The sequence below is a fragment of the Lissotriton helveticus genome, chromosome 11 (genome assembly GCF_964261635.1).
Source record: "Lissotriton helveticus chromosome 11, aLisHel1.1, whole genome shotgun sequence".
NCBI classification, from domain to species: domain Eukaryota; kingdom Metazoa; phylum Chordata; class Amphibia; order Caudata; family Salamandridae; genus Lissotriton; species Lissotriton helveticus.
The window spans coordinates 1,026,965,078-1,026,989,183 of NC_136072.1; the positions used below are offsets into that span (position 1 = coordinate 1,026,965,078).

The 24,106-nt window shown below is 48.1% G+C and overlaps 1 protein-coding gene across 4 annotated transcripts in view; it reads left to right on the top strand.

Moving 5' to 3' along the window:
• The window catches only part of HECTD4 (HECT domain E3 ubiquitin protein ligase 4), a 2,216,728-nt gene that overhangs the window by 1,484,311 nt on the left and 708,311 nt on the right, over window positions 1–24,106 (top strand). For all 4 annotated transcript variants that reach the window (XM_078667422.1, XM_078667425.1, XM_078667423.1 and 1 more), the window contains exon 60: window positions 21,261–21,440. In XM_078667422.1, the coding sequence (XP_078523548.1) occupies window positions 21,261–21,440 (180 nt within the window). The remainder of the gene's footprint in view (window positions 1–21,260; window positions 21,441–24,106) is intronic.

Here is a 24,106-nt window from a genome sequence, read left to right on the forward strand (position 1 = left end):
AGCCTTACCGAGAATCTCTCAAAGTTTTTGGATTATTTTCTATTTGAAATTGTTTTGGGTTTGAAATCATACATTCGTGACACTGCTGATTTTATTGAAAAAATTGAATCTATTGACTGGCATTCAGGTTACTGTATATTGACACTCGATATCACCAGCCTCTATACGAGCATTGAGCATGCACAAGGGTTGAAGGCGATTGATTATTTTCTAGGAAAGAGACCTTTGAAATACGCCCAACACAACACTATGCTGATGGAGCTAATTGCATTCTGTCTTCATAATAACATTTTTTTGTTTCAGGATGCTTTATTTAGACAGCTCTCCAGCACAGCCATGGGTTCCTGCTTCGCCCCCAGCTACGTGAATTTATTCGTGGGCTGGTGGGAGGAGCAGGAGGCCTGGGCTCCTGAGAAAGAGCAATGGTCCAAAAGTATTTTCTCATGGTACCGCTACATAGACTATCTTTGCATAGTATGGAATGGCTCAATTGAGACAGCTCAGCAATATGTTGCAGTGCTGAACGACAATGATTGTAACCTGATTTTTACTGGCCAGGTCAGTACCAGTGCAGCAGTGTACTTAGATCTTAAAGTGGAGGTGATAGATAATAAGATCAAAACCTCCCTGTATAGAAAGCCCACGGCAGGAAACAGTACGCTTCATGCGTCTAGCAATCATCCCCAAAAACGTATCAAAAGTATACCCTATGGCGAGCTATTACGGTTGAAGCGCAATTGTTCAACCAACGATGATTATGAGCTCGCTGCTAAGGAGAGCATTGAGAGATTTGAGGTTAGGGGGTACAGTACGAAATTGCTGCAAAACACCCTAGACAGGGTTAGGATACCATTGAGAAGCACCCTATTCTCTAAAAAGAATAAACCCATGACTGACACAGAGAAATTCAGAATGATCACTCCCTATTCTCAGGACTGCCAACAACTCAGAATTATTTAAGAGACATTGGCATATCCTGAAAAATGATAATATCATAGGGAATGACGTGCCTGAGAACCCTTTAATCACTTTCAAGAGAGCTCGTTCTTTGAGAGACACCTTGGTACAGAGCCACCTGTCACCAATTCCAACAAAGACAGGAAAGCTAAAAGATGTAAGGGTTTTTTTCCCTTGTGGATGCTGCAAGGCCTGTGCCAACAGCAAAAGGGTTTACACATATGACATTATAGGGTGTAGACAGAAAAAGAAAATCAATCAGTTCCTAACCTGCAGCACGCCGTTTGCAGTTTACTGCCTGAAATGTCCATGTGTGCTCAAGTACATAGGGAGCACCATTAATCCCGTAAAATTGCGTATTTTGGAACACATGAGGGCCATAGTCAACAGGGACTTCTCATATCCTGTCGCAAGACACTTTTCCATCAAACACAATAGCGACAGAAGTCTTCTGCAGTACTATTGCTTGGACGCAATTTCTGATAATATCAGGGGAGGAGACAAGCTACAGAAACTCCGCAGACTAGAATCTCGACATATCATAGACTGTCAGACCAAGGCCCCTGAGGGACTTAACTGTGGAGAAGAATTAGCAGTACATTTAGGCAGTTAGGAAACAGTAATTCAAGGCAGGGTTTAATCTGGCCATATATATAGAAAATGAATTTGCTATTTGTTATTTGCTAGGATTTTCTTTCCACAATTGAAGAAGCATAACTATTGGATAAATTGATGAGATCTATTGATGAAACGAATATAATGCTTGATGTATGTATATTTCTGGATTTTGTAAGATTTTTCTAATTATACAGTAATTTTTTATACATTGCAATGAATGACAAAGGATATTTTTGGGATAGTTTAATGTATTGGGCTTTAGCAATTGAAATGGCAACCTGGTTGGTTGCCACAGGCCGATCCACGGCAAGATTTTACTCCCTGCCCGCATGTAACAACATACGAGAGGTCAATTGCCGATTCACGGCGTTGATTGAGAATAAGGTTTTTCATCATCCCTTTCTTTTTAAAAAATGTTTGTTCTAATTTTAGAACCGCCATTAAGATAATTTGGTATAATATCAATTTAGTGCTATGTTATGGTTTACAGGTACTAGCAAGATGGCGCTCGCGCGCCTGTCCTCTCTCTATGTCCCATACTTCAACCTGTGTGTGCTTTTTGTAATAAAATGGTGCCCTGGCGCGCGTTGCGATGTAACAACATTGAGGAAGGAAGCGTGGCTTCCGAAACGCGTCTGTGCGAGTAAAGTTGCTGTTTGGAATCAAAGATCCCCGTGTGTGCAGTCCTTATTTTCTCACCCGGGACCGGGAGGGATTGAGCTTGGATATATTGAGCGCGAGGCTCCGACGCGCTTGGACCGCACCCGTCTGTAAGAGTGCCACGCATTTTGGGGCAGAGAGCGAGAATATATATATATATATATACACATATATACATATATATATATACATATATATATACATATATACATATATATATACATACATATATATATATATATATATATATATATATATATATACCTATACCTCCCACTCGACCAACACTAATTCAATTTCGGCCACAACTAGCTCTATTGGGCTATCCCTTATTTAAACAGTATGGAAAAAAAGTCTTACAAAAAATACATACATTTAATTTTTTATGATAAAATTTATCATTTTTCTTTATCTATTTTTTCAATCTTATTTTTTCAATTACATTTCTTAAATAGTGAAACCATCATTTTTTCTGTGTCTTTATGTACAATAATTCAGAAGTGATGAAAGATTGTTCTACTTCTAATGAATATACAGATCTGACATGATTAGTGTAATAAATACTTACAAAACAACAAATTCAAATGTATCCCCATACCAAAATCACATTCGTACAAACCTCACATACAGTCAAAGCATACCAACCAAACTCATACACACATCACAAAACATTCATTATTTTCCAGCTAAGAAATGGCTTGCAACTAAGAACTCGTGGTGAAAAATCTTCATTAATGTCCATGGTTATGCCGCCTGCTGGAAAAAATCAGCCCAACGCACATTTCAGTGGATACATGTGATTCACACACCTTCTTCAGGACCGCTTGCTCTTTTAGATTTTAATGCAGCAGAGGTTGGGTAGGGGATCCTTTAGTCTTTATCGTGCTTTATTCCTTTTCACACTGGCACGCCCATATTCATATTTCTCTTTTGTTTCCCATCGATCATGGGCTGTCCATTCTTAGTTAGTGCTCCAGCTGTGGTGGTCGCTTCTAAGCACTTTGTTATCCTTTATCGATTTGATCATCTCATATGAGGATAAGTTAGATGTTTCGCTGTTATGCCGGGTCCATTGTTATTGTGTGGCAGAGGTTATTTTCACTCCTATGGATAGCGAATGCCACCGTCCAGTCTCCCTTCCGCCGCTAACTCTCTTGCCAGAATCGAACCACCAATCACCTACAGGGGTCTCTGAATGTTAAAACCGACAGCCTGAGCCGAAGTTATCTACCAATTACGAGTGGTGCCTTCTACCTGAGGTAATCCAGGATATCTTTGCCCAATGGGGCACTCCTCTGGTGGGCTGGTTTGCATCATCAGAAAATGCTCAATTCCAGTTGTGTGCCGTCCTATATCTTTTGAGAGGAGGCTTGGGGACAACTTTCAGTTGAAGTGGAACTTTTGGCTACATTACCCATTTCACCCAATACCTTGGATTTCTTAGGTCCTGAGGAAATTGGGCAAGACTGGGCCCAAGATATTCTCTTTGTCCCAGATAAGCCAAGGAGGGTGTGGTATGCTGATCTTCTGCACTTCTCCGTGGCTCAAGCTACGATTCAGCGTGAACCTTCTCTCCTAGTCGGGAGGAATAGAAATTTGTATCTTAGGACTGCTGCTCTGGATAACAATGGAGTTTTATGGACTTGGGAATAGATCTTGTGTGCAGTGCAGTGCTACATGATGACATGTCTATACTATTATCAGTCCTCCAACTCTCCCTTTAATCTACTGAAGACTTTGCAAGTAAGAGTGTAGGTTTCGGCTCACATTGTTCCAGATTTAATCCTCATCACCCTGTGTTGTAAGCAGGACCAGCAGTCTGTCAAAAAATAGTTTTCTTTGGGGCTGATACATCTCTTAGGTCCTTGGCGAGACTAGGATTCCATAATGGTGAAAAAGCATTTCTGTTTGCAAACCCCAAATGCCACACAGGTATTTCTCTCCTTAAAGACAACCAAACTCCAAGACTTAGTGGGGTGAACTGAACAACTAACATGTTTGCAAATGGCGCCATTAAAGTTGTGATCACTGTCCGATACTGTTGTACTCTAGAGTGCTGTTGAAAGAAGAAATTATGGCAAACATTTGTGTGAAACTGATAAAAGTTAGTGTTACCTATTATGTGCTGAGAGCCATATTTGTTATATTAACTTGTCTTTTTACACTCTCACCCTATCCATCCTTTGCACCCGGGCCAACAAATCAGGATTCCTTCTTGCTAAGATTCAAATGTGGTAGCAAAAATTGGGAAATGTTTCAATTTATTACTGAGTTTGCTTCCAGGCTGAATATTCTTGTTTTTCATGCTCACATCACTACCTTCAATTCTAACAGCCGATGTGTACTTTATTTGAAAAGATTTATAATTGTGTGTTCGGCCATAAAATAATGTATGGTCCATTTGGTGGACAATGCTGTGGTGATCATGGTGATACCCAATTATATGACATATATTTGTTGTGATCAAAATGTGTGCAGTGTTCTGTAAAATGTATACTAATGTGTGTGTACTGTTCAAAGTTATGCGTGTGATCCTTGGTAGAGCATAAGAGATGCATGCTGGTGTGAGCTAGGCAATATCCACTTGTACAGAACATCTGTGTCACATTAAATGTGTGTGCCATGTTTCTTTTCTTGTCACTGACCATGCTGAGGCAAGTATGCTACCAAAGCATTTCCAGTGTAGCTGAGAGGTCACTCGCAGTGAGGGGAGCAAATGGGTGAAAGTATTTGGTATCTGGTTTCCATCTGGTCCAAGACTTCTATGAATTTCCATAATACTTTCCTGCTGACATGGGTCTGCAATGTTTTGATTAAAGCCATGTAATCTTGGCAATAAGGGAGCGGCTAACTGGTAAAGGTGTCTCTTCCCTGGAGATCTCAGTGTCTCTGCAATGTCCTCAAAGTTGAACTCTACCTATGCTATCACAAGGCTATTTGAACCATTCACAAGCTACCGTTTCACATTACCTTGGAAAGCTACTCCGTAATGTAATACTTTATTGTATGATTAATTTAAAATTCTTTACAAAAATGGAAGAAAATATGAATTAGAAAAAGTTAAAAGTAAGATGCATAAAATCTGAATAAAACAACATGAAGTTAAAAAGCAATGATGCTATAAAGTGACTGTACATAGATGACTTTGTACCAAAAGTGGACTGTTTAGAGACCGCTCATGTAGGGATTTAACATGCGGGGAATGCGCAAGTTACAAAGGGCATACTATTCCTAGTACAAGTTAATATAGACGTAAATAATGTTAAAAAGTGCTATTCCAAGTAGTTGCGAGCGCCAGTAGTCCTTTGAGCATGATTTATTCAACTTTCACTTCTCTATCCGATTGTAAGAACATTCCAGCAGCCTCGTAAAACTTCCCAATTAGTGCCAGCTCCATCGGGACTATGGTGGTGTAAATATGCCTTAAGGCCTCCTTGCATGTTCTTACGCTGTGTTGTATGAACATAGTTCTTAGATACATGCGCCTTGGGGACAACAAAGCTGGGCAACAGCAAATTACATGTTCTGCTGATTCTAAGTAATGTTGGCACAGACAACAGCCGAACCCACTTGACGACCAGTTTTTCCAGTGGGCTCTATATTCTTATATTGGCAAAGTTAAGAGCCTCACCCTCATGACATTTTGTTGGGCCTGCCTTCCAAGACCTGCTTTTAAATAGGGCTGGCATGCAGTAGCTTCATGTGACTTGATAAGGCCATCTGCACCCCGGACTGATCTGATCCGTTCAAGATCTTGTTGCCTCAAGATTTCTTGCCACACTTTTTCAATAGGATCTTTAGACTGCACTTACTTAATGATGTGTCTGTTGAAAATTCAGTAGATAGACCAAGTGTTTTTTGGCCGTCAAGAAATAACTTGCCCAGCGACTATTGTTATCTGTAAAGACTACCTGTAGCGCGGTCCTTAATGTGATCGGGCATGCATTGATCACATTGTGTTGGAATTTGACTGTCTTTTTTGCATTCAATGTCCATAGCTGTGATGTTGAACTCTAGTCGGATCAGTGAACTCCTGGTCGTGTGGGGGAGCTTAAAGAGTTTTCTACATGCCATTGTGTGTAGGCCCTCCAATTTATTGGTCAGCAAACCAGGGAAGGCAAGGTGGCCATAACTGAGTGTAGACATTAACTTGGCTTGCATTACTCGTCTGATCCCCTCCGTTGAGTGACTAACAAGCTTGTGGTGTAATTTACACAAGCCGTATGTTAGCTTAGCAGCTTTTGCCTCTAGTGCTTTAACCTGCAGTACCGGTCTGCAGGTATCTATAAATTTAACTCCCAGGTAGGTGTACTTGTTGGTCGTAGTTATCCTTAGAGGACCCAGCTGCCATACCACTGTTAGTTTTTTTTAACTTGTGAATAAAAATCAGCCCTTTTGTCTTAGATGCATTAGCTGTGAGCTTGTTTTCCATGTTGTAATTATGTAGCGTCTCTAATGCCCTTTTCATGCCAATTCTTGTGTAATCCAACAAGACGAGATCGTCCGCGTACTGCATAATTGGCAGTCTGAAGTGGCCCAATTTTGGAGGAAAGATGTTAGTTTTTAACAGTGCTTCTCCCAGGTCTGCGGTGTAGAAGTTAAACAGGGTGGGGGTGATCACGCGCCCTGTTTTAGCCCCTTGTTCGTGAAGATCTTGGCAGTAGCACATGTGCTAGTGAGCTTAACACGCACCCACGTGCCAGTGTAGAGTGATAAGATGGCCGCAAGGAGTTTCCTTGGTATACCCCACTTAGCCAATGTAGCCCACAGAATATTTCGGTTGGCCCCATCAAAGGCGGAACTGTAGCCCACGAAACATGCGTATAGTGGAGGGGAGGTGGCCCCAGTTGCCTTGGTTGCCAGGTATGAAAGTGCGATGGCGTTATCCATGGTAAACGAGTTCGGCCGAAAGCCAGTCTGGTATTGCGGGATAACCTGGTTTTCCGTGATCCATAATTCTTTCAGGATCGTTTTGGCTAATGCCTTGCCTTCTACGTCCAGTGGAGCAATCAGTATGTAGTTCCCCAGGTCAGAGCCATCCCCCACTCTGGCGGCCCAATACTTCAAAAACCCTAGAAAGAGCGAGCGAGCTCCCCTCTGGGCACGCCCCCTCACCCTACTGCCACTGATCACTTCTACAACCCCCCCTCCGCGGCACCCCCGTCCTGCCCCTCCACCACTGTATCTCCCTCCCCCTCGTCTTCCTCCGCTGGCGCCTGAAGCTCTACCACCAGTGCCTCCCACGCCCTCGCTGCTTCTAAGGCCCTATCATTAGCGGTGCGCCATGCTAATTTCAAACAAAGTGTCCCCTCACTACCTGCCCATCTCAACAAACTCGCCCTCCACCTAGGGTAACTGGGTCCCGTGCTGGACTTCCAATGCATAGTAAGCTCTCTCTTTGCCATAATCAGCCCCAGATCGCAAAATTTTCTAGTAATTTTAGTGGTAGGAGTGTGTGGAAACCAGAGCAGGAGGCAGGTCCCTATCTCAACCGTCAGTGTGCGACCGGTCACTCGATTCAAACATGACACCACATCCTCCCAATATGACCCCAGACCTGCACAAGCCCAAAACATATGACCAAAATCAGCACCATCCGCATGACACCTAGGGCACGATGCATGCGTACCTCCAAAATACTGCCGAATTTTCACCGGCGTCAAATAGGCCCTGTGCATCGTGAAGAATTGAACCAACTGGAACCTGGCATTGCGTGTGCCCTTCCAAGCCCTCCGCAGCAGCTGAGGCCAGGTTGTCTCAGGAATGGGTTTACCAAGATCTGCTTCCCATTTGCTTCGCAACACCTCCAGGGGCTTAAGCCCCTCCGTCGATAGCCGCCTATAGAGGCACGTAATGGCCTTAAAAGTGCCCGCCGCCATGGTAACATACTGGCAGCCAGCGAGGTTGGGGGTTATAGCAGCCCCATCCTCCAAGGCGCCCTAATCCCTGCCACAAGGGACGCATGCAGTAAATAATCACCCCTCGGCAGCCCGAAGGTGTCCTGCAGCTCCTGGAAAGATAGCAAGGTACCATCTTTATATAGGTCCCCCAGCATGAGGACTCCTAACTCCTCCCAGCCAGCCAGCGGAGACCAATCCCCTCCATGCGGGAGAGCAGTACACATACCCAGAGGAATCTCCGGGGCATAGGGGCGGGCGAAATCCGCACGTCGCTGGCTTCGGTTCCAACACAATCGGAGGGTGCGTTCCTCGAGGGTGAGCTGACCAAGCCCAAGCCGCTGCTGGAGCACTATAAATGACAACACCTGTCGGGGGATGACCCTACCCTGCGGACCGTCAGGACCCCTGAACTCCCGCGCGATCGCTTGTGTGAGCCACTGGAGCTGCGCCGCCAGATAGTACCAGTCAAAGTCCGGGACAGCTAGCCCCCCCTCCTCTCTCGATCTCAACAGCGTGGTCAATGCAACCCGCCGTCTTCCCGAACCCCAGAGGAACCCTACAATCAGTACCCGGAGCGTTCGAAAGAATGACGCCGGGATCCACACCGGCAAGGTGCGGAAGAAATAAAGCAACCTCGGAAGCGACACCATGTTCATCACCACCCCCTTTTCTGAATCGTTTTTGGCCACTATAGGTGTGGCAGGGTATACTCAGACATGAGTCCCTTGCTCACTGCTCCATCAGGATTCAAGCAAGCCGGGCCGACGACGGCTGAAATGCCAGAAACCGGTCCCCGGAAGCTTGTCTCCTTTCTGGTGAAGAATTGGCTTGGTAGTTTGGTCTGCCCTGTTCCCATGATGCACTGGGCCAGGGACAGACTAATTTGCATATAGCCAGGTTCTGAGCTGGGATGGGGCAGTGAGCTAAATAACGGTGATGGATCAAGCCCTGATCTTTGGACTGGGTAAGAGTGGTCTGCTTAATTCAGACACTCTGTTCATCACCACCCCCTTTTCTGAATCGTTTTTGGCCACTATAGGTGTGGCAGGGTATAATCAGACATGAGTCCCTTGCTCACTGCTCCATCAGGATTCAAGCAAGCCGGGCCGACGACGGCTGAAATGCCAGAAACCGGTCCCCGGAAGCTTGTCTCCTTTCTGGTGAAGAATTGGCTTGTTAGTTTGGTCTGCCCTGTTCCCATGATGCACTGGGCCAGGGACAGACTAATTTGCATATAGCCAGGTTCTGAGCTGGGATGGGGCAGTGAGCTAAATAACGGTGATGGATCAAGCCCTGATCTTTGGACTGGGTAAGAGTGGTCTGCTTAATTCAGACACTCTGTTCATCACCACCCCCTTTTCTGAATCGTTTTTGGCCACTATAGGTGTGGCAGTGTATACTCAGACATGAGTCCCTTGCTCACTGCTCCATCAGGATTCAAGCAAGCCGGGCCGACGACGGCTGAAATGCCAGAAACCGGTCCCCGGAAGCTTGTCTCCTTTCTGGTGAAGAATTGGCTTGGTAGTTTGGTCTGCCCTGTTCCCATGATGCACTGGGCCAGGGACAGACTAACTTGCATATAGCCAGGTTCTGAGCTGGGATGGGGCAGTGAGCTAAATAACGGTGATGGATCAAGCCCTGATCTTTGGACTGGGTAAGAGTGGTCTGCTTAATTCAGACACTCTGTTCATCACCACCCCCTTTTCTGAACCATCTACAACAGTGCCACCCTTCCAGCCACCGACAGGGGAAGGGTCTGCCAGAACCCCATACTGCCCTTAAGTCCCCTCAGCGCCCCGCCCACGTTCCCGTCTAGCAAGTCGGACGGTGAATGAAAAATGTGGACGCCCAAGTAAGATAGACACCGAGGCTCCCGCTGCAGCTCCCCCGTCTCCAGGGGCTTCCGGCCTCCTAATGTCAAAGGGAATAAGCAGGTCTTCCCCCAGTTCACTCAAAGTCCCGACAAACAGCCAAACTCCTGCAGAAGTGCCCTGGCTCCCCGCAAGGACACCTCTGCCTCCCCCAGGTACAGCAATAGATCATCAGCGTACAGGGAAATGAATTGGATCTCTCTGCGGAACATGATACCCAGGGCCGGACTGGGAACCAAAACCAGCCCTGGCAAAGTGCTCGGCCGGCCCCCCCTTCCCCGGGGGGGTTGTGGGTGCCACCGAGCTCTTTGCCGGGACCGGTTTTCGGACGATTTTGTTTCAGGGCCGATTTTGCAGCTATGCTGCAAAAATGGCCCTGTAACAGAAACGGCCCCCAGGGGCCCCGTACGAACCCGTGCCGAGGCAGAGGCGTACAACAGCCTAGTCCACCGAATATAACGATCTCCGAGGCCAAAGCCCTCCAACACCCGGTACAGGTATACCACTCCACACTGTCAAAGGCCTTCTCTATATCAACTGATAACACCATCTGTCTGAGGATCCCTCAGCACCATCCCCCATAATCCGAATCAACCACCGTATACATGTCGCAGTATTCCTAGTGGGGATGAAGCCCGCCTGATCCGGGTGTACTAGAGTGCTCATGTTCTCCAAGAGTCGCGAGGCCAAAATCTTACTCAGGACCTTGTAATCCACCGTAAGCATGGACAGCGGTCTATATGCCGATCGCGCCGTGGGGTCGCCACCCCGTTTCAGTAATGGCACTATAATCGCTTCTCTGGTTGTAGACGGCAGCCTACCCAGATCCCACGCCTCCCTGTACATCAATTGCAATTGCGGCGCCAAGAGGTCAATGTATGCGGCGTAAAACTCAACCGGGAGACCATCGGCACCCGGCGTCTTCCTCCTGGCCATATGTTTAATCGCTGCTCGGATCTCCCCAAGCGTAATAGCCTCGCCAAGCTTGTCACCCTGTTCAGGGTCCAGCCGTGGTAACTGCGCTGCCTCCAGATACTCGCCAAGGCCACCCGGCGGGTCCTCATCCTACTCTGGTAAAGCTGTGCATAATAGGCCAAAAACTGGTCATTAATCTCCTGTTGGGAATGGATCAAGCCACCGCACTCTGTAGTCAACGACACTATTGGGGAGCCCCTGGCAACAGGATTGGCCAACCAGGCCAGGAGCGTCCCCACCCTGTCCCGTTCGGCATGGGCCCGTACTATGTATTCCTTATGGTCGAAACAGCGAAGCCGCTCAACTTGAGCGGCCACCTTCTCACGCGCCGTCACCACAGCCCCTTGCCCATCCACTATCGTGTGGCTATCCCTCTCCGCTTGCCTCAGGCAGTCCTCCTCTTGCGCTATCTCTCGCAGCAGCGTTTTATGCGTGCCCACCATCGACGCAATGCAAACCTCCCTGATCACAGCTTTAAACACATCCCATTCCTGGGCCCTGCTCGACGCCGATCCCGAATTTTCCAAGAAGTAGCATTCAATGCCCTCCTTTACCTCCTCATTAAAAACCGTGTCCTCCAGCGTCACCGGGCTCAGACGCCACGTAGGGATCGCCGGTCGCTGTCGCGACAAGCGCACCGTTATCAGGCAGGGGTTGTGGTCTGAAATCGTCCTCGCCAAGTACTCACTATGGTGGGTGAGCTCCCGTGCCCCCGAAGAGCACAAAATACCGTCAAGGCGCACGTGGAGATCGTGCGGGGCAGAATAAAACAAATAGTCTCTATCCGCCAGATGATGTGACCGCCAGGAGTCTACTAAACTCCATGCATCCTGCCACTCCCGTCTCACCTTAGCCACTCTATGCACTACGGATTGAGCCAACGGAGGGTGGGATCGATCTAACGTTACATATGGGACAGAATTAAAATCGCCCCCCAGATACACCACCCCTGTCAGGAATTGCGCCAACCTCCCCGAGAGCTTCGGAAAAAAAAGCGGCCTGATCAACGTTCGGGGCATTGACACTACAAAACACCACATCTCTACCATCCAGGCGGCCCATCACAGCCACAAACCTGCCATCCGAGTCTACCACTGTGCTTAAAGGCTGAAAGGGAACCCCTGCGCGCACCCAAACTAAGGCCCCTCTGGCAAATGCCGAATAAGTGGTATAAAACAACTGCACTCTCCAGCGCCGCTGCAATGCCCGTCCCTCTGCCTGATCCAAGTGCGTTTCTTGCAAGAAGGCCACCTGAACCCCCCTACGGACTAAGAATGCATGCACCTTTTAACGTTTCCTCATGGAGTTCAGCCACCGCACATTCCAGGCAACACATTTCAACTCAAGTCGGGTCGCCATAAGGAAGCACACAACCGGACATCAACCCACCGTGAACTACGGGCACACTGACAAACCCCAACAGCCCAAAACACCCCAATCTAACCCCCTTCCCACCCACCCCAGAACAGGCTCTAAACCACAGTAACCCATCCAAACCCGATCCCAACAAATGAAAACACTCTGGAAGCTACCAGAGTCTCACAGCTTGTGTGAGAAAGAGGGGGTGGCTCTACACCAACAGAAGCCGGACCTTGTTCCCAATACCATGTGCTTGTGCGCTCAACCTCGAAACTGACAATCCCCCCCCCTCGGGTGGCCCCCCGTCCCTGCAGAGCCCCCCTCAAACAGTCCCCCACCCCCCCCAACCACTGGCTCCCACCCCCATGAAGACACAGGATAAAGCACCCAATACCCTTGCCAAGGACAGAGACCCATAACACACCCCCTCACTGCGCTCAGATCAGAGTCTCACGGGGTCACTCATCTAGAAGTCCGTCAGCAGTCCCTGGTGTAACAGTGGGCAAGTGTCCAGAACCCTCTTCGGAACCATCGGACACCAGTTCCTCCGAACCCGGATGAGATCCTGCCTCCGCAGTCGGCTCAGTGGTCACCGCACCCGATATGGCCGAGACCGCCTGTAAGTCTCTCCAGCTCCGTTTGCGATGTCGATGGTGTCCGATCGTGCAACATGCGTTTCCGAGGGCGACGACTCCTGCGAGATTTAGGTCGGGCCTGACATCTCCGCTCCTCCAGCACCATCCGTCCCAGCCCGGTACCGCTCCAGCCAGTGCCACGCCTCGTCCGGCGTAGTGAAAAAGGTTGTCGTCCCGTCCACCATCACCTTCAGGCGTGCCGGGAATAGAAGAGAGTATTGTATGCCCTCTTCTCGGAGGGCCCTCTTAACCGCCAGATATGAGAGGCGGCTACGCTGAACCTCGTAAGAGTAGTCCGGATAGATGGAGACTGATGCGTTGTCCACCCGATAGGGGCCAGTCATCCGGGGCGGTTGTAGGATCACATCACGGTCTCTGAAGTGCAGAAGGCGAGCCACCACCGGCCGAGGCGGACGACCAGGCGTTGGAGGACGGGCAGGAACCCGGTGTGCCCTCTCCAAAGTCTAGAACTGCGTGAAGCCCTCCGGGGCGACCACATCCCGCAACCAAGCTTCCAGGTAGGGAACCATATCATCCCCCTAAATTTGCTCGGGGAGACCCACTATCCGAATGTTGTTGCGCCGATTGCGCCCTTCCGCATCCTCCGCCCTCTTCTCCAGTTGCTGCACCCGTCGAAGCAAGTCCCCCACTGCCACTTCCGTCGCTTTGTGAGCCGGTTCCAACGTTTCCAGCGACACCTCCGTTTGCTTGACGCGGTCCGCCAACTTGCCATGATCAGCACGCAGCAATCCCAGGCTTGATGAGACCTGCGCTATGTCCAGGCGCAACGCCTCTTTCGTGTCCGAAATGGCTTGCAGGATCTGGTCCATCTGCTGCTGCTGCAGGCCTGCCGCCTGCGACCCTGCTGCACTCTGATCCTGGGCCCCCAGAGGATCCTCCGTAGGGTCTGGGGGTGTTGCCCCAGGCTTCGGCCGCGTCTTCCTCATGACACCCGGTAGCGTCTACTCCTCCAGTCCAAACCCGCGGCGTGAGGAGCCCGCAGCCACCAACCCCCTATACACTAGTATCAGGTGGAACCGTCCTCCAGCTCGTCCGCAGTCCACACAGCCGCTGGCAACACACCCCTCCGATCACAGTCCCAGGGTCTCATCAGGGACATGACTCGTCCATCGTGCCGCGGCGCCGGCGGGACAGTCACCCTGTCAGCAGCCTGGTCGATATGGCCTCAGTCGTCACTGCCACCACGCCAAGCATAACCAAAAGGTCCCATTCCAGGCCCCTGGTCCATAGCTGCCGGGCATCGGCGTCTCCACCCTCGTCGCGTCACCACGTGGGTCCCCAGTAGGGCGGAGCTGTCCTCAGATGTGTGGGGGTGAGCCAGGTGGGGGGGAAGAGGGAAGAAGAAAGGGAGCTGCCCCACAGTGCTCCCGTGGTCCAATGTGCACCGCGGCTGCCTCTCACGCCGTCACCCCAGTTCATCGGCCGCTCACGTGGTCACATCCGGCCGCGAGTACTCTCCCCGGCCTCCGCCACCGTTGTCGATGCAGCAGGTTACCTCCACCACAAGGCCGAAACAGAGCAGCCCACGTTGTTCCCGGCCTCCTCTGATCCTCCCTCACCGCAGCCGCGATTGGCGATTCCGGCTTGGCCAGCAATCCAATTAGCCCCACAGCAGGCCGCCACACCAGGGCTATAATGGCGACCCTCAGAGCAGCATCCGCAATGTGGCCCGGCAACTTCATCCACAATGGCCGCCTCCAGGGGTCTGTAATCCACCGCGGGGCCCCGTTCCTCGGCCGCTCACCAGCCGACTCGCGGCACTCCGCCAGCGGCCTTCCCCTCAAGCCAGGCCGGGGTGTCAGACCTGCCGCAGGCCCTCACCAAGATGGACGCACCTCTCCCGGGGGGCCGGCCCCCACCAATGCGGCCGCGGCTACACCAACTCCTTCACTTGCCTCGAATGTCCAGATGCCCACTCCGAGCCCCGGAGGGGCCCGTGCCAGGACCGCTCCTTAGCCCCGGCCCACCTTGTCTTCTTCCGCCACCAGCGGCGGGTCGGGCGTGGTCCCCACTGCCGCCACCCGCTCACCGGCAGCATACACCACGGGACCCCAGGCCGTCGCGGTGATCCGTGAATAGTCGTTGGCGGGAAGGCTCACGTCACCCCTTGCGGTTGTGCTTCGCGGAGGAGAGCCGGCACCCTAATCTCGATTTCAGCCGCAGCCGGCCCCGTTGCACTCCCGGCGGCCCCTTTTGTACTCAGGGCCAGGGCTTCAAGTATCGCGGCAGGCCTCCTGGGAAATGGCCGCGCCCCTCCAGCCGCTCGGCGCCTCTCGGCTCTGCGCTGGCAGCCGCGGCCGCCCTCCAAGCCCCCGGTCACGCGGAGGCACCCCTGAATCTTGGGGGACCCCCACAGGGCGACGACCACCGTCAGGGGCACCGAATTCACAGGATAATAGCCGAGGCTGGCGCGGAGCTCTCTGCTCATGCGTCTATGCCCGTCGGCGACCGAGCCACGCCCCAGGCATCCCCCTTTTTATGAATGGGTTGAAGGATGGAGCCTTTCCATGAATCCGGAACTGCAGAGATGTTGTAGCAATGTTTGAATAAGGCCTGAATGTGGGGTGCCCAGTATTCACGATCTTCCCTAAAAATGTACCCAAGCAGCCCATTGGGCCCTGGCGCCCCATCCTTCCTGATGCCCTGCAGGATAGATTTTATTTCCCTTTCTGTTTGGTAAGGCTCCGACACTTCGCTCTCTTCATATTGGCAGTCTTCTACCCCGACAATGCTTGTCATGGATGTTTATTTGTCAACATAAAGGCTGGTCGCATGATCTGCCCATTTGTTAGCAGGTACAGCATTCAGAGTATGATGGCCGCCGTTTAGGCCATTAACATGTCTCCAGAATTCCTAGCTTTTGTTGGGTGCTAGTAATGCTAGCTACTCAGTATGACCAGTACAATTCATAGTTGCCTCCATCTGGATCCTTTGTTGAATCTCAGTTGTGCTTTGATACTCAGATCGTACCCAAGATGACCATCATATCTTGTGAGAATTGGCAAATGATAGTATCCAGAGAGTGGCATATTCTACAGAACATCTTTGGGAACAACAATGCTCCCTCAGAGTACTGATTTTTTATGGATACTTGTAACGGCAGATTCATTACCTCCAGGTACCAGACTAGATCTGGAAGCTTTTACACCAGCAATGCTCCTTTGTGCTGCCATGTGGCACCGTGCAGCGCCATGTTAACTCTGTACAGCCCCGGAAGTGATGGAGCAAAGCCACAAATAAGTGCCACCCTTGCGTGCTGATGTCAGTTCCTTTGTTTCCGACTAGATATTGCGTAACAAATGTCCCCTCATGTATTCAAAGATGATTCAATTCCGAGAAGCATAAGGCCTGCTCCAAGAAGAGAGTGCAGACTTTCCCCTGCCGTTCCCAAGGCCGCTCCGACAAGTGGGCAGCTTTGCAGTTGAAGTCTTCTACTAAGCCAGATTTGAAATCCAAATGAAAGCACAAGAAAGCTAAGTGGGAGGGCATGATGATGTTAGTCAGTTTCCTTCCAGGTCTCCGGTTGCATACCCAATTCCACTATTGATCCTGGTACAGCCTGAATTTCCCGGGTCATAAGCGACCCTGCAGTAAATTGATGGTTCTTACTTATCCATGCTTGTAGATATTTGGCACCCTTCCGGCTACGTCTGGTGCACCTTCGAGTGCAAGGATTTGCAACATTCCTCATTGAGGTTTCCACTGGCGAATCATTCCTCTATGCCCTCTGACCGCCTCCTAAACCTGTTACGTGTCCTGTACTGAGTCAGATACAGAGTTCCACTCTGGGTTCACAATCTATTCTGCTCCCTCCATCATTGACATAGATACTGATGTCACCAGCTCTGGAGGAGGATCTAGTGCTGGTTCCAGTGTCTGGCCAAGATCTGACTTCAGCCCATTTCCGAGAGATGTTACGCAAATAAATTATTAAAGGGCAACACGTTGTTATACAGCCTGACTCTGATTCTGTGTCTCTAGTTGGGCAGATGCGCCATCAGTGGCTCCGTAATCTTTCTGACTTTAATTCTGACCGCAGCCTACCACCACCCAGAGATTATGATGATGATGATTGTGGGGTTTGGGATGAAATTCCCACTCATGATGATGAGGATGATGACAGTTTTTATATAGACTCACAAGAGACTCGGAAATTGGAACGTTTTGCAACTCCTGATATTTCCTTGCTTCGAAGAAGGAAGGGAGCTTTCGACCCATTTTGGACCTTCTACCTCTGAATGCCTTCCTGCGTAAGAATAATTTCAAGATACAATGACCAAGATCTTTATTGTCCTGCACTTAGGCAACTGGATGGTTTCTTTGGGCCTACAGGAGGTGTATTTTCTTATAACCATTCTGCAGACCCACACATATTACCTGCTGTTCAAGGTAGGCCAGTTTTCTCTGCTCCCCTTCAGCCTCACCAGTGTCCCTCAGATGTTGAAGAAGGTGATGGTGGTGGTAACCTGCTCATTTTCGGAGGTCGGGGATACCAGTTTTTTCCTACCTCAATGACTGGCTATTGAAGGCAGACTCGCCAAAGTCAGTCATTGACCACCTCCAGACACTGGGTAACACTTTACATCATTGGGGTTGACGATCAACAAACCGAAGTCACACCTGACGCATTCAAAGAGGCTTCCTTTCATTTAAGTGGTCTTGAATATGGTACAGTTCAACACCACGCCTCTGTTGCAACGAGCCCAGGACATTTGGACTCTGATCCTGATATTTCAGCCTTGGTTCTGGATCTTAATGAGTTCATCTATGTTGCTTCTTGCTATTTAGGCCTCCTACATCCTCTTTGTCGACTACAGCGGATGGCATATGCAGACTCTGCAATGTAATGTGAAGTTCCATTGGGCCCAGGACCAAGAAAACCTATTGGATACTATTGAAATTTCGAAGGAGACTGCACACTCTACAGCAGTGGCTACTTAAACACAGTTTGAATAGTAGCCAATCTGTCTCCTTTCTACTCACGAATACCTAGAGAGGAGCAACCTGCTGACTCCTCCCCATCCGATTTCCGTACCCACCCCAGCATGAAACCACCCTGATTGCCGCCACTGACGACAGCTGTACCCTCCTCAACAGAGGAGAGTCAGCGGCCGTGATCCTCCTTGTCCTCTCCATAGCTTTCTACACTATATCCCACCATACACTTAAGAGACTGCACCACATCGGGATCCAGGAAGATGCCCTCAGATGGATCGCATCATTCCTCATGGGACGAGCTCAGAGAATATTCCTACCTCCATTTGCCTCCGAACCTAAGATCACCATCTGCTACATCCCTCAAGGTTCGTCCCTCAGCACCACCCTCTTCAACCCCTACATGACACCTCTAGCTGTCATTGAAACCTGGAAAACCGTCACTCATGCCCTAGTCAACAGCCGGCTGGACTACGGTAAGGCACTATATGCAGGAACCACCACCAAACTTATGCAAACACTACAGACGATGGATAACTCAGCGGCCAGACTCATCCTTAACCTGCCCAAACAAACCCACATCACTCCACACCTTAGGAACCTCCACTGGCTCCCCGTCGAGAAAAGATGCCAATTCAAGATGTTGACACGCCTACAAAGCCCTCCATATCCTAAGACCAGTATACATCAACCAAGGCCTCACCTTCCACCAAATATCCAGAGACCTTCGCTGCTCCATCAATCTTGCCCTCGCACAGACACTCTGCATCCGCCAAAGCCACATTGGAGGCAGTTCCTTCTCCTACATTGCCTCCAAATCCTAGAACAGACTTTCACTTCATCTCCGGACATCAACCTTGCTGGAAAAATTCAGGAAGAGACTCAAGACCTGTCTTTTTTCGACTGAGCCCTGCTACCTAACTCCTGGATACCCTCATGAGTTATTAGCAATTCTATATAAATACTGATTGAGTGATTGACTGGGAGAGATCAAATAATTTCTTGTATGCATGAAAAGTCTTCGACTTGACATAGAATGTCATGAAAATATGCATACCAGAAATATCTGGTTGAATATCAACATCTAGCCTGAAGATAATCTTTACTGGAAAGCCAGGAGCACAAGTGGAGAACTGAGCCCAGGCAGAGGTTTCCTCTCAATAACAGGGAGGAAGGGCAAGCACCTATCCATGCCCTGGATGTGGCCTTTATAGACTTGGAGATCCATGAATCTCTGGATCCATGAATCCTGCAGTAAATCTTTTAATACTGCTGTATCCTGTGATTTTTATGGCTTTAGAAGTGCCTGCATGGAGACAGTATTGACAGTGTTGGTGAGTTCATCTATGTTGCTTCTTGCTATTTAGGCCTCCTACATCCTCTTTGTCGACTACAGCGGATGCCATATGCAGACTCTGCAATGTAATGTGAAGTTCCAGTGGGCCCAGCACCAAGAAAAGCTATTGGATACTATTGAAATTTCGAAGGAGACTGCACACTCTACAGTGGTGGCTACTCAAACACAGTTTGAACAGTAGCCAATCTGTCTCCCTCACCCCCTCTGGGGGAGGGGGTGTTAACAAAGAGGCAGCACCCATATGGCAATCCTGGGCAGCATGATTCCTGTCACGCAGCATGGAAGACCTACTAAGTGGCAATGCCCTTAGCAGCAGGTGGAAGGACTGCTGTAGCCTTACCGCTAGAGCAGTCGACCTCAAAGCTGGGGAACCATGTTCGAGTCTCAGCAGGGATGCTCACTACCCTCTGATTCTGGGCAAATCACTTAATCTCCCTGTGCCTAACAAAAATGAATATGTCCATTTGTAACAAAACTGGTGCTCATGTAAAGCGCTCTGATACTCAATATCTTCAAGTCAAATTTGCACTATATAAAACTCTTAAGAAAAAAAATAATAATAATAATGCCCAAGACCAGAGGTGAATTGTAGTGGGGCCACCTGTGACAAGCCATTAGACCAGGTACATAGGGATCAGTGGTTGTGCCCAGTGCCTAGAGTTGATACAGGATCAAGAAGAGTTCCTGATTTAGGGCGCACCCTTTACTCATGTACTTGAAGATTGGCAACAATGGAGCTTGTTCCTGATGCAGGCTGATCCGCTTAGCCCATCTTCTGATGTAGCAGTGGGTTTTTGTCTGGACATGACAAAATCTTTCAGAATTGCATGAGAACCAAGATGTCTGCCAAGCTCTCAGGGATAGTGCGCAAACACATGCAGGCTCCCACTGGAGTGCTGAAAAACTCCTCTTGGAATCTAACCGGCCACGCATCTCATGAAGGAGGGAGCATGGCAAACACTATTCCACCAGAGTAAGGTGTCTTTTAGAGCTCATTGTTTCTTCCCTCCACATTAATCAGACCATTTCTTGATTTCATTCTTTCTGAATCCAGTCTTTCCATCTGTGAGGTTACCCCACACCTTAGCTGCGTAGCTCCCTTAGGGTGCAACCTTGATATGAACAAACAAAGAATATTTGTAAGTCTATCCAATTATTTGTGAATTGTGTTACATAGAGAGCATCCTATGTCACTATTTCCTTGCAGAAGGTTAATATCCTCCTTCTTGGTAATACAAAAATGAATTACATGTGAGGTAAAGCAACTACTGTTGCTCTTATAAGAAATGTATTATTCAGAACAGTTGCAGAACGACCATATGAAGGTATGCCTATGCCATTGTCAAGCTTTAAAATGTTCAGTCTGTTCTCATACATGGTTATCTTCATTGAAGTATTGCCCTTCTGTGTCCAACTGGCAGCAAAGCTGGACACTGTTTATAAGATACTAACTCAGAAAGATCAGTCTTACTGAATCTGCTGTGCATTCTGGCACATTGCAGCTCACGTTCAGCTACTGCATCAAAATCCTCACATTAACAGGGGATGCCTACTTACACCCGTTCTTGCTTTTCTTTTTCACTGTTGAAGGGAATTTGAGGGGCTTGTAAGACATGCTTTTCAAAGTGTTCATTTCATATATTTTTTAAATAAGGAAAACAAGAACTGACAGTGTTACCTCCTACAGGATTATTTTTTTTAAATAGTTGTTAAAACATACAATTTAATCTAAGAAAATGTGTTCCACGATCTTGAATAAATGCAGTCCTAGTCTAATGTATATGATTTAGTGAAAATGCACTTGATGGAGAATTATAGTTACCAGAAAGCAACTTTTTCTTTCCAATTATATAACTGTGTACCCTATTCATTTTACTTTAAAACATGTTCTACTTCCTGTTTATAACCTTTACAACTTTGTCTATTGTTATTTGTAATGTAATCTTAACCCTGGTTGTTTTTCTTTATTAAGGAGTTTCTCCACCACCGGGAGCCGTACTGGTCATGCATTCACTGCCACAAGAATTTCCATTGGCTTTGGCCTTTACTGAGCAAATATTAACATGGAAGTTAGCAGATGGAGATGAAAAAACAGATGACGACCTTGATACTATTCCTGCATCAGTTCTTCTGCAAATTATAGAACTCCTGGGTAAGAGCATTAAGCTGTTTTGTAAAACATAGGTCAGTGTCATTTGTGAGGTTTACATTACATCCCTCTCAAATTATCTTGTCAAATGAAGTAATTAAATGAATATGACCACATCTATGTGAAATATTTTTCATTAAATTGTGTAGGACACATATTGCTTATTCGTGCTTTTATTGACACAGTGCACGTTTGTTAGCATCTTGAGTCATGCATTTTGTCAGTACTTACATTTTTGCATGTGCCATCCACAGTAGGCTGAAAAAATTCTAGAACATGTGTCCTGGGAAAATCCACCACATACCCTATTATCCTGTCCACTTACTGTTGTACATGCATGACCTTCCAGCTTAAAGTAGGGTAAGTGGCTTTCCAGCACTCAAATAAAACCTCACCCCAAACTTTACACATCCTAAAGGAATGGTAGAAGATCTTCCTGCAGCCAGGCAGAGGGCTTTCATTGTGCCTGGTAAATGTCACAGCCAAAGGAGTTAGACCCCTTCCTGATCTGTCCTGATTGTTCTAGCTTTCCTTACATGTGAACTAATTTAATTATTTTTTATTTGTTCACACCTCTAAGAAATCTGGCTGTGCAACTACTCCTGCAGCATTACAGATCCAGACTACGTCTTTCTTAGGTGTCTTGGTGTGGACCACAAATTTAAATTGTGTTCCTCGGAACAATAAAATTAAAATAGCATTGTGCGATCATTTAATTTTTCCTTTTTTCACTGCTCAAAGAGCAGTGGGGCGGCGCTCCTCCACCTTAGCGAAGGACCATCCCTTGACTTGATCCATCTGGTGCCCTTTCCGACCCTATGTATCCCAGGGGGGGCTTCAACTGGTCAACCGTCTGCAAAACCGGTCTCTTCAACCGTGCCTCTTGACCTCTTCCCAAGGTAGTTCTCAACACCTGCTCCAGTTCCTTTAAATCTGGTACTGACAGCACCCTTGGCAACACATTCAATGTTGCTGTTGCTGACACTCTTGCGGACATCACGGATGCTAGTAAAAGTTTCGATCATTTTGTTGGGTTTGGAAGATGCTCCTCCACCAAGAGTTTATGCCCAGTCAGAGCCAGATGCAGGCTGAGAGAAATTCTCCCTTAATGAAGAATATCAATATCAACCCTTTTGTTCTCCGTGATATTTTGGATGACCTAAGTGATGGTAATGGATTAGATACCTAACTTGATATTGGGTTGGCATCAACTAACCTTGCATTGGCCACTGAAGAGACGTCTTCTTTCACCACAGTGATACAGAGGTCAACAGAGGTCTTAGACCTAGTACTTCCTACTAAAGAGGTCAAACAAATGCTATTGACAGAAGTTTTGAACTTGGTTCAGTCTTCCCAGGAACCATTGTTGCCTTTTAATGAGACATTAGCGGATGTTCTAATGGGCACGTTGGCAAAACCATGATCTTGCCTATCGACTAATAGGCAAGTTACAAGATGCGATAGGGTAGCTCCCACAAATCAGGATTGTTTGTTGCAACATACAACTCCCAAAAATCTTGTGGTGCAGGCTTCTACGAGTCTTACCAACCCAAATGCATTTCCAACTACTCCACCTTATAGGTAGTCAAAGAGAATTGAAACATGTGCAAAGAAATTCTTTTCATCGGCTGGCCTGGCCCTTATGATGGTTAACACATCCTGTATTTTAGGAAGATACTGCCATACTTTGTGGAATAGAGAGGCTGATCTTCTACCAGCGATATCTGAAGAAGTCAGGCAGATGTTACACCATCAAGTCTATGATGGAGAGGATTCTGCAAAGTATACTATTAAATCAGGCTTAGACACCACTGATTGTCTTGGTAGAGCATTTGGTACCAGCGTGGTGCTTAGATGCCATGCATGGATTCGCTCTTCAGGATTATCCACAGACTTGTAACAATAATTGATAGATGTACCCTTTGATTTCTCTACCCTTTTCAGGGAAAAAGGCAGATTCACTCCTTGAAAGGTTCAAGGACAATAAAGCTACACAAACTGAGCATTTTCTCTAACAACAGCTCCCTTTTCGAGGCTTGGGACGGGACTTCATGCAGAGACAGAGGCAATATTAGCAGCAGCAGACCACCCAATCATCGAAAGGAACAAGTAGGGGAGTGGGGTGTCAACGTTCATGCCCCGAAGACAACGTTTTAGCTGGTCCTCAGCTCCTCCTCCTGAAGCTGCAGCAAAACCTCTTTAATTTGATCTTGACGACCCACGATTAGTCGGTTGCAGTTTGAATTTCCTTTTACCTCCCCAATTGGAGGAGCATCACAACAGATAATTGGGCGATCCAGATTGTGGAACAAGGCTTCTCCATAACCTTCCTTTCCTATCCTACAGATACACCATCCACACCACAAATTCTCCTGGAGGATCACCTGTCTCTACTCCAAGGAGGAGTTCTAGCTCTCTTGGCCAAGGGAGTATTAGAGAGGGTGCCTGTTTAGAAATCAGGACTAGTTCTCACTCCTGTTACTATCTGATTCCGAAAAAAGACAGAGACCTACATCCAATCTTGGATCTATGCCTCCTGAACTTCTTCTTAAGGAAAGACAAGTCAAAATGCTCGCCCTGGTCCAAGCTCTGGCTTCCTTCAATCAGGTAGACTGGTTGGTAGTGCTGTTCTTGCAGGTTGCGTACTTCCACATTCCCATCATGCAGTC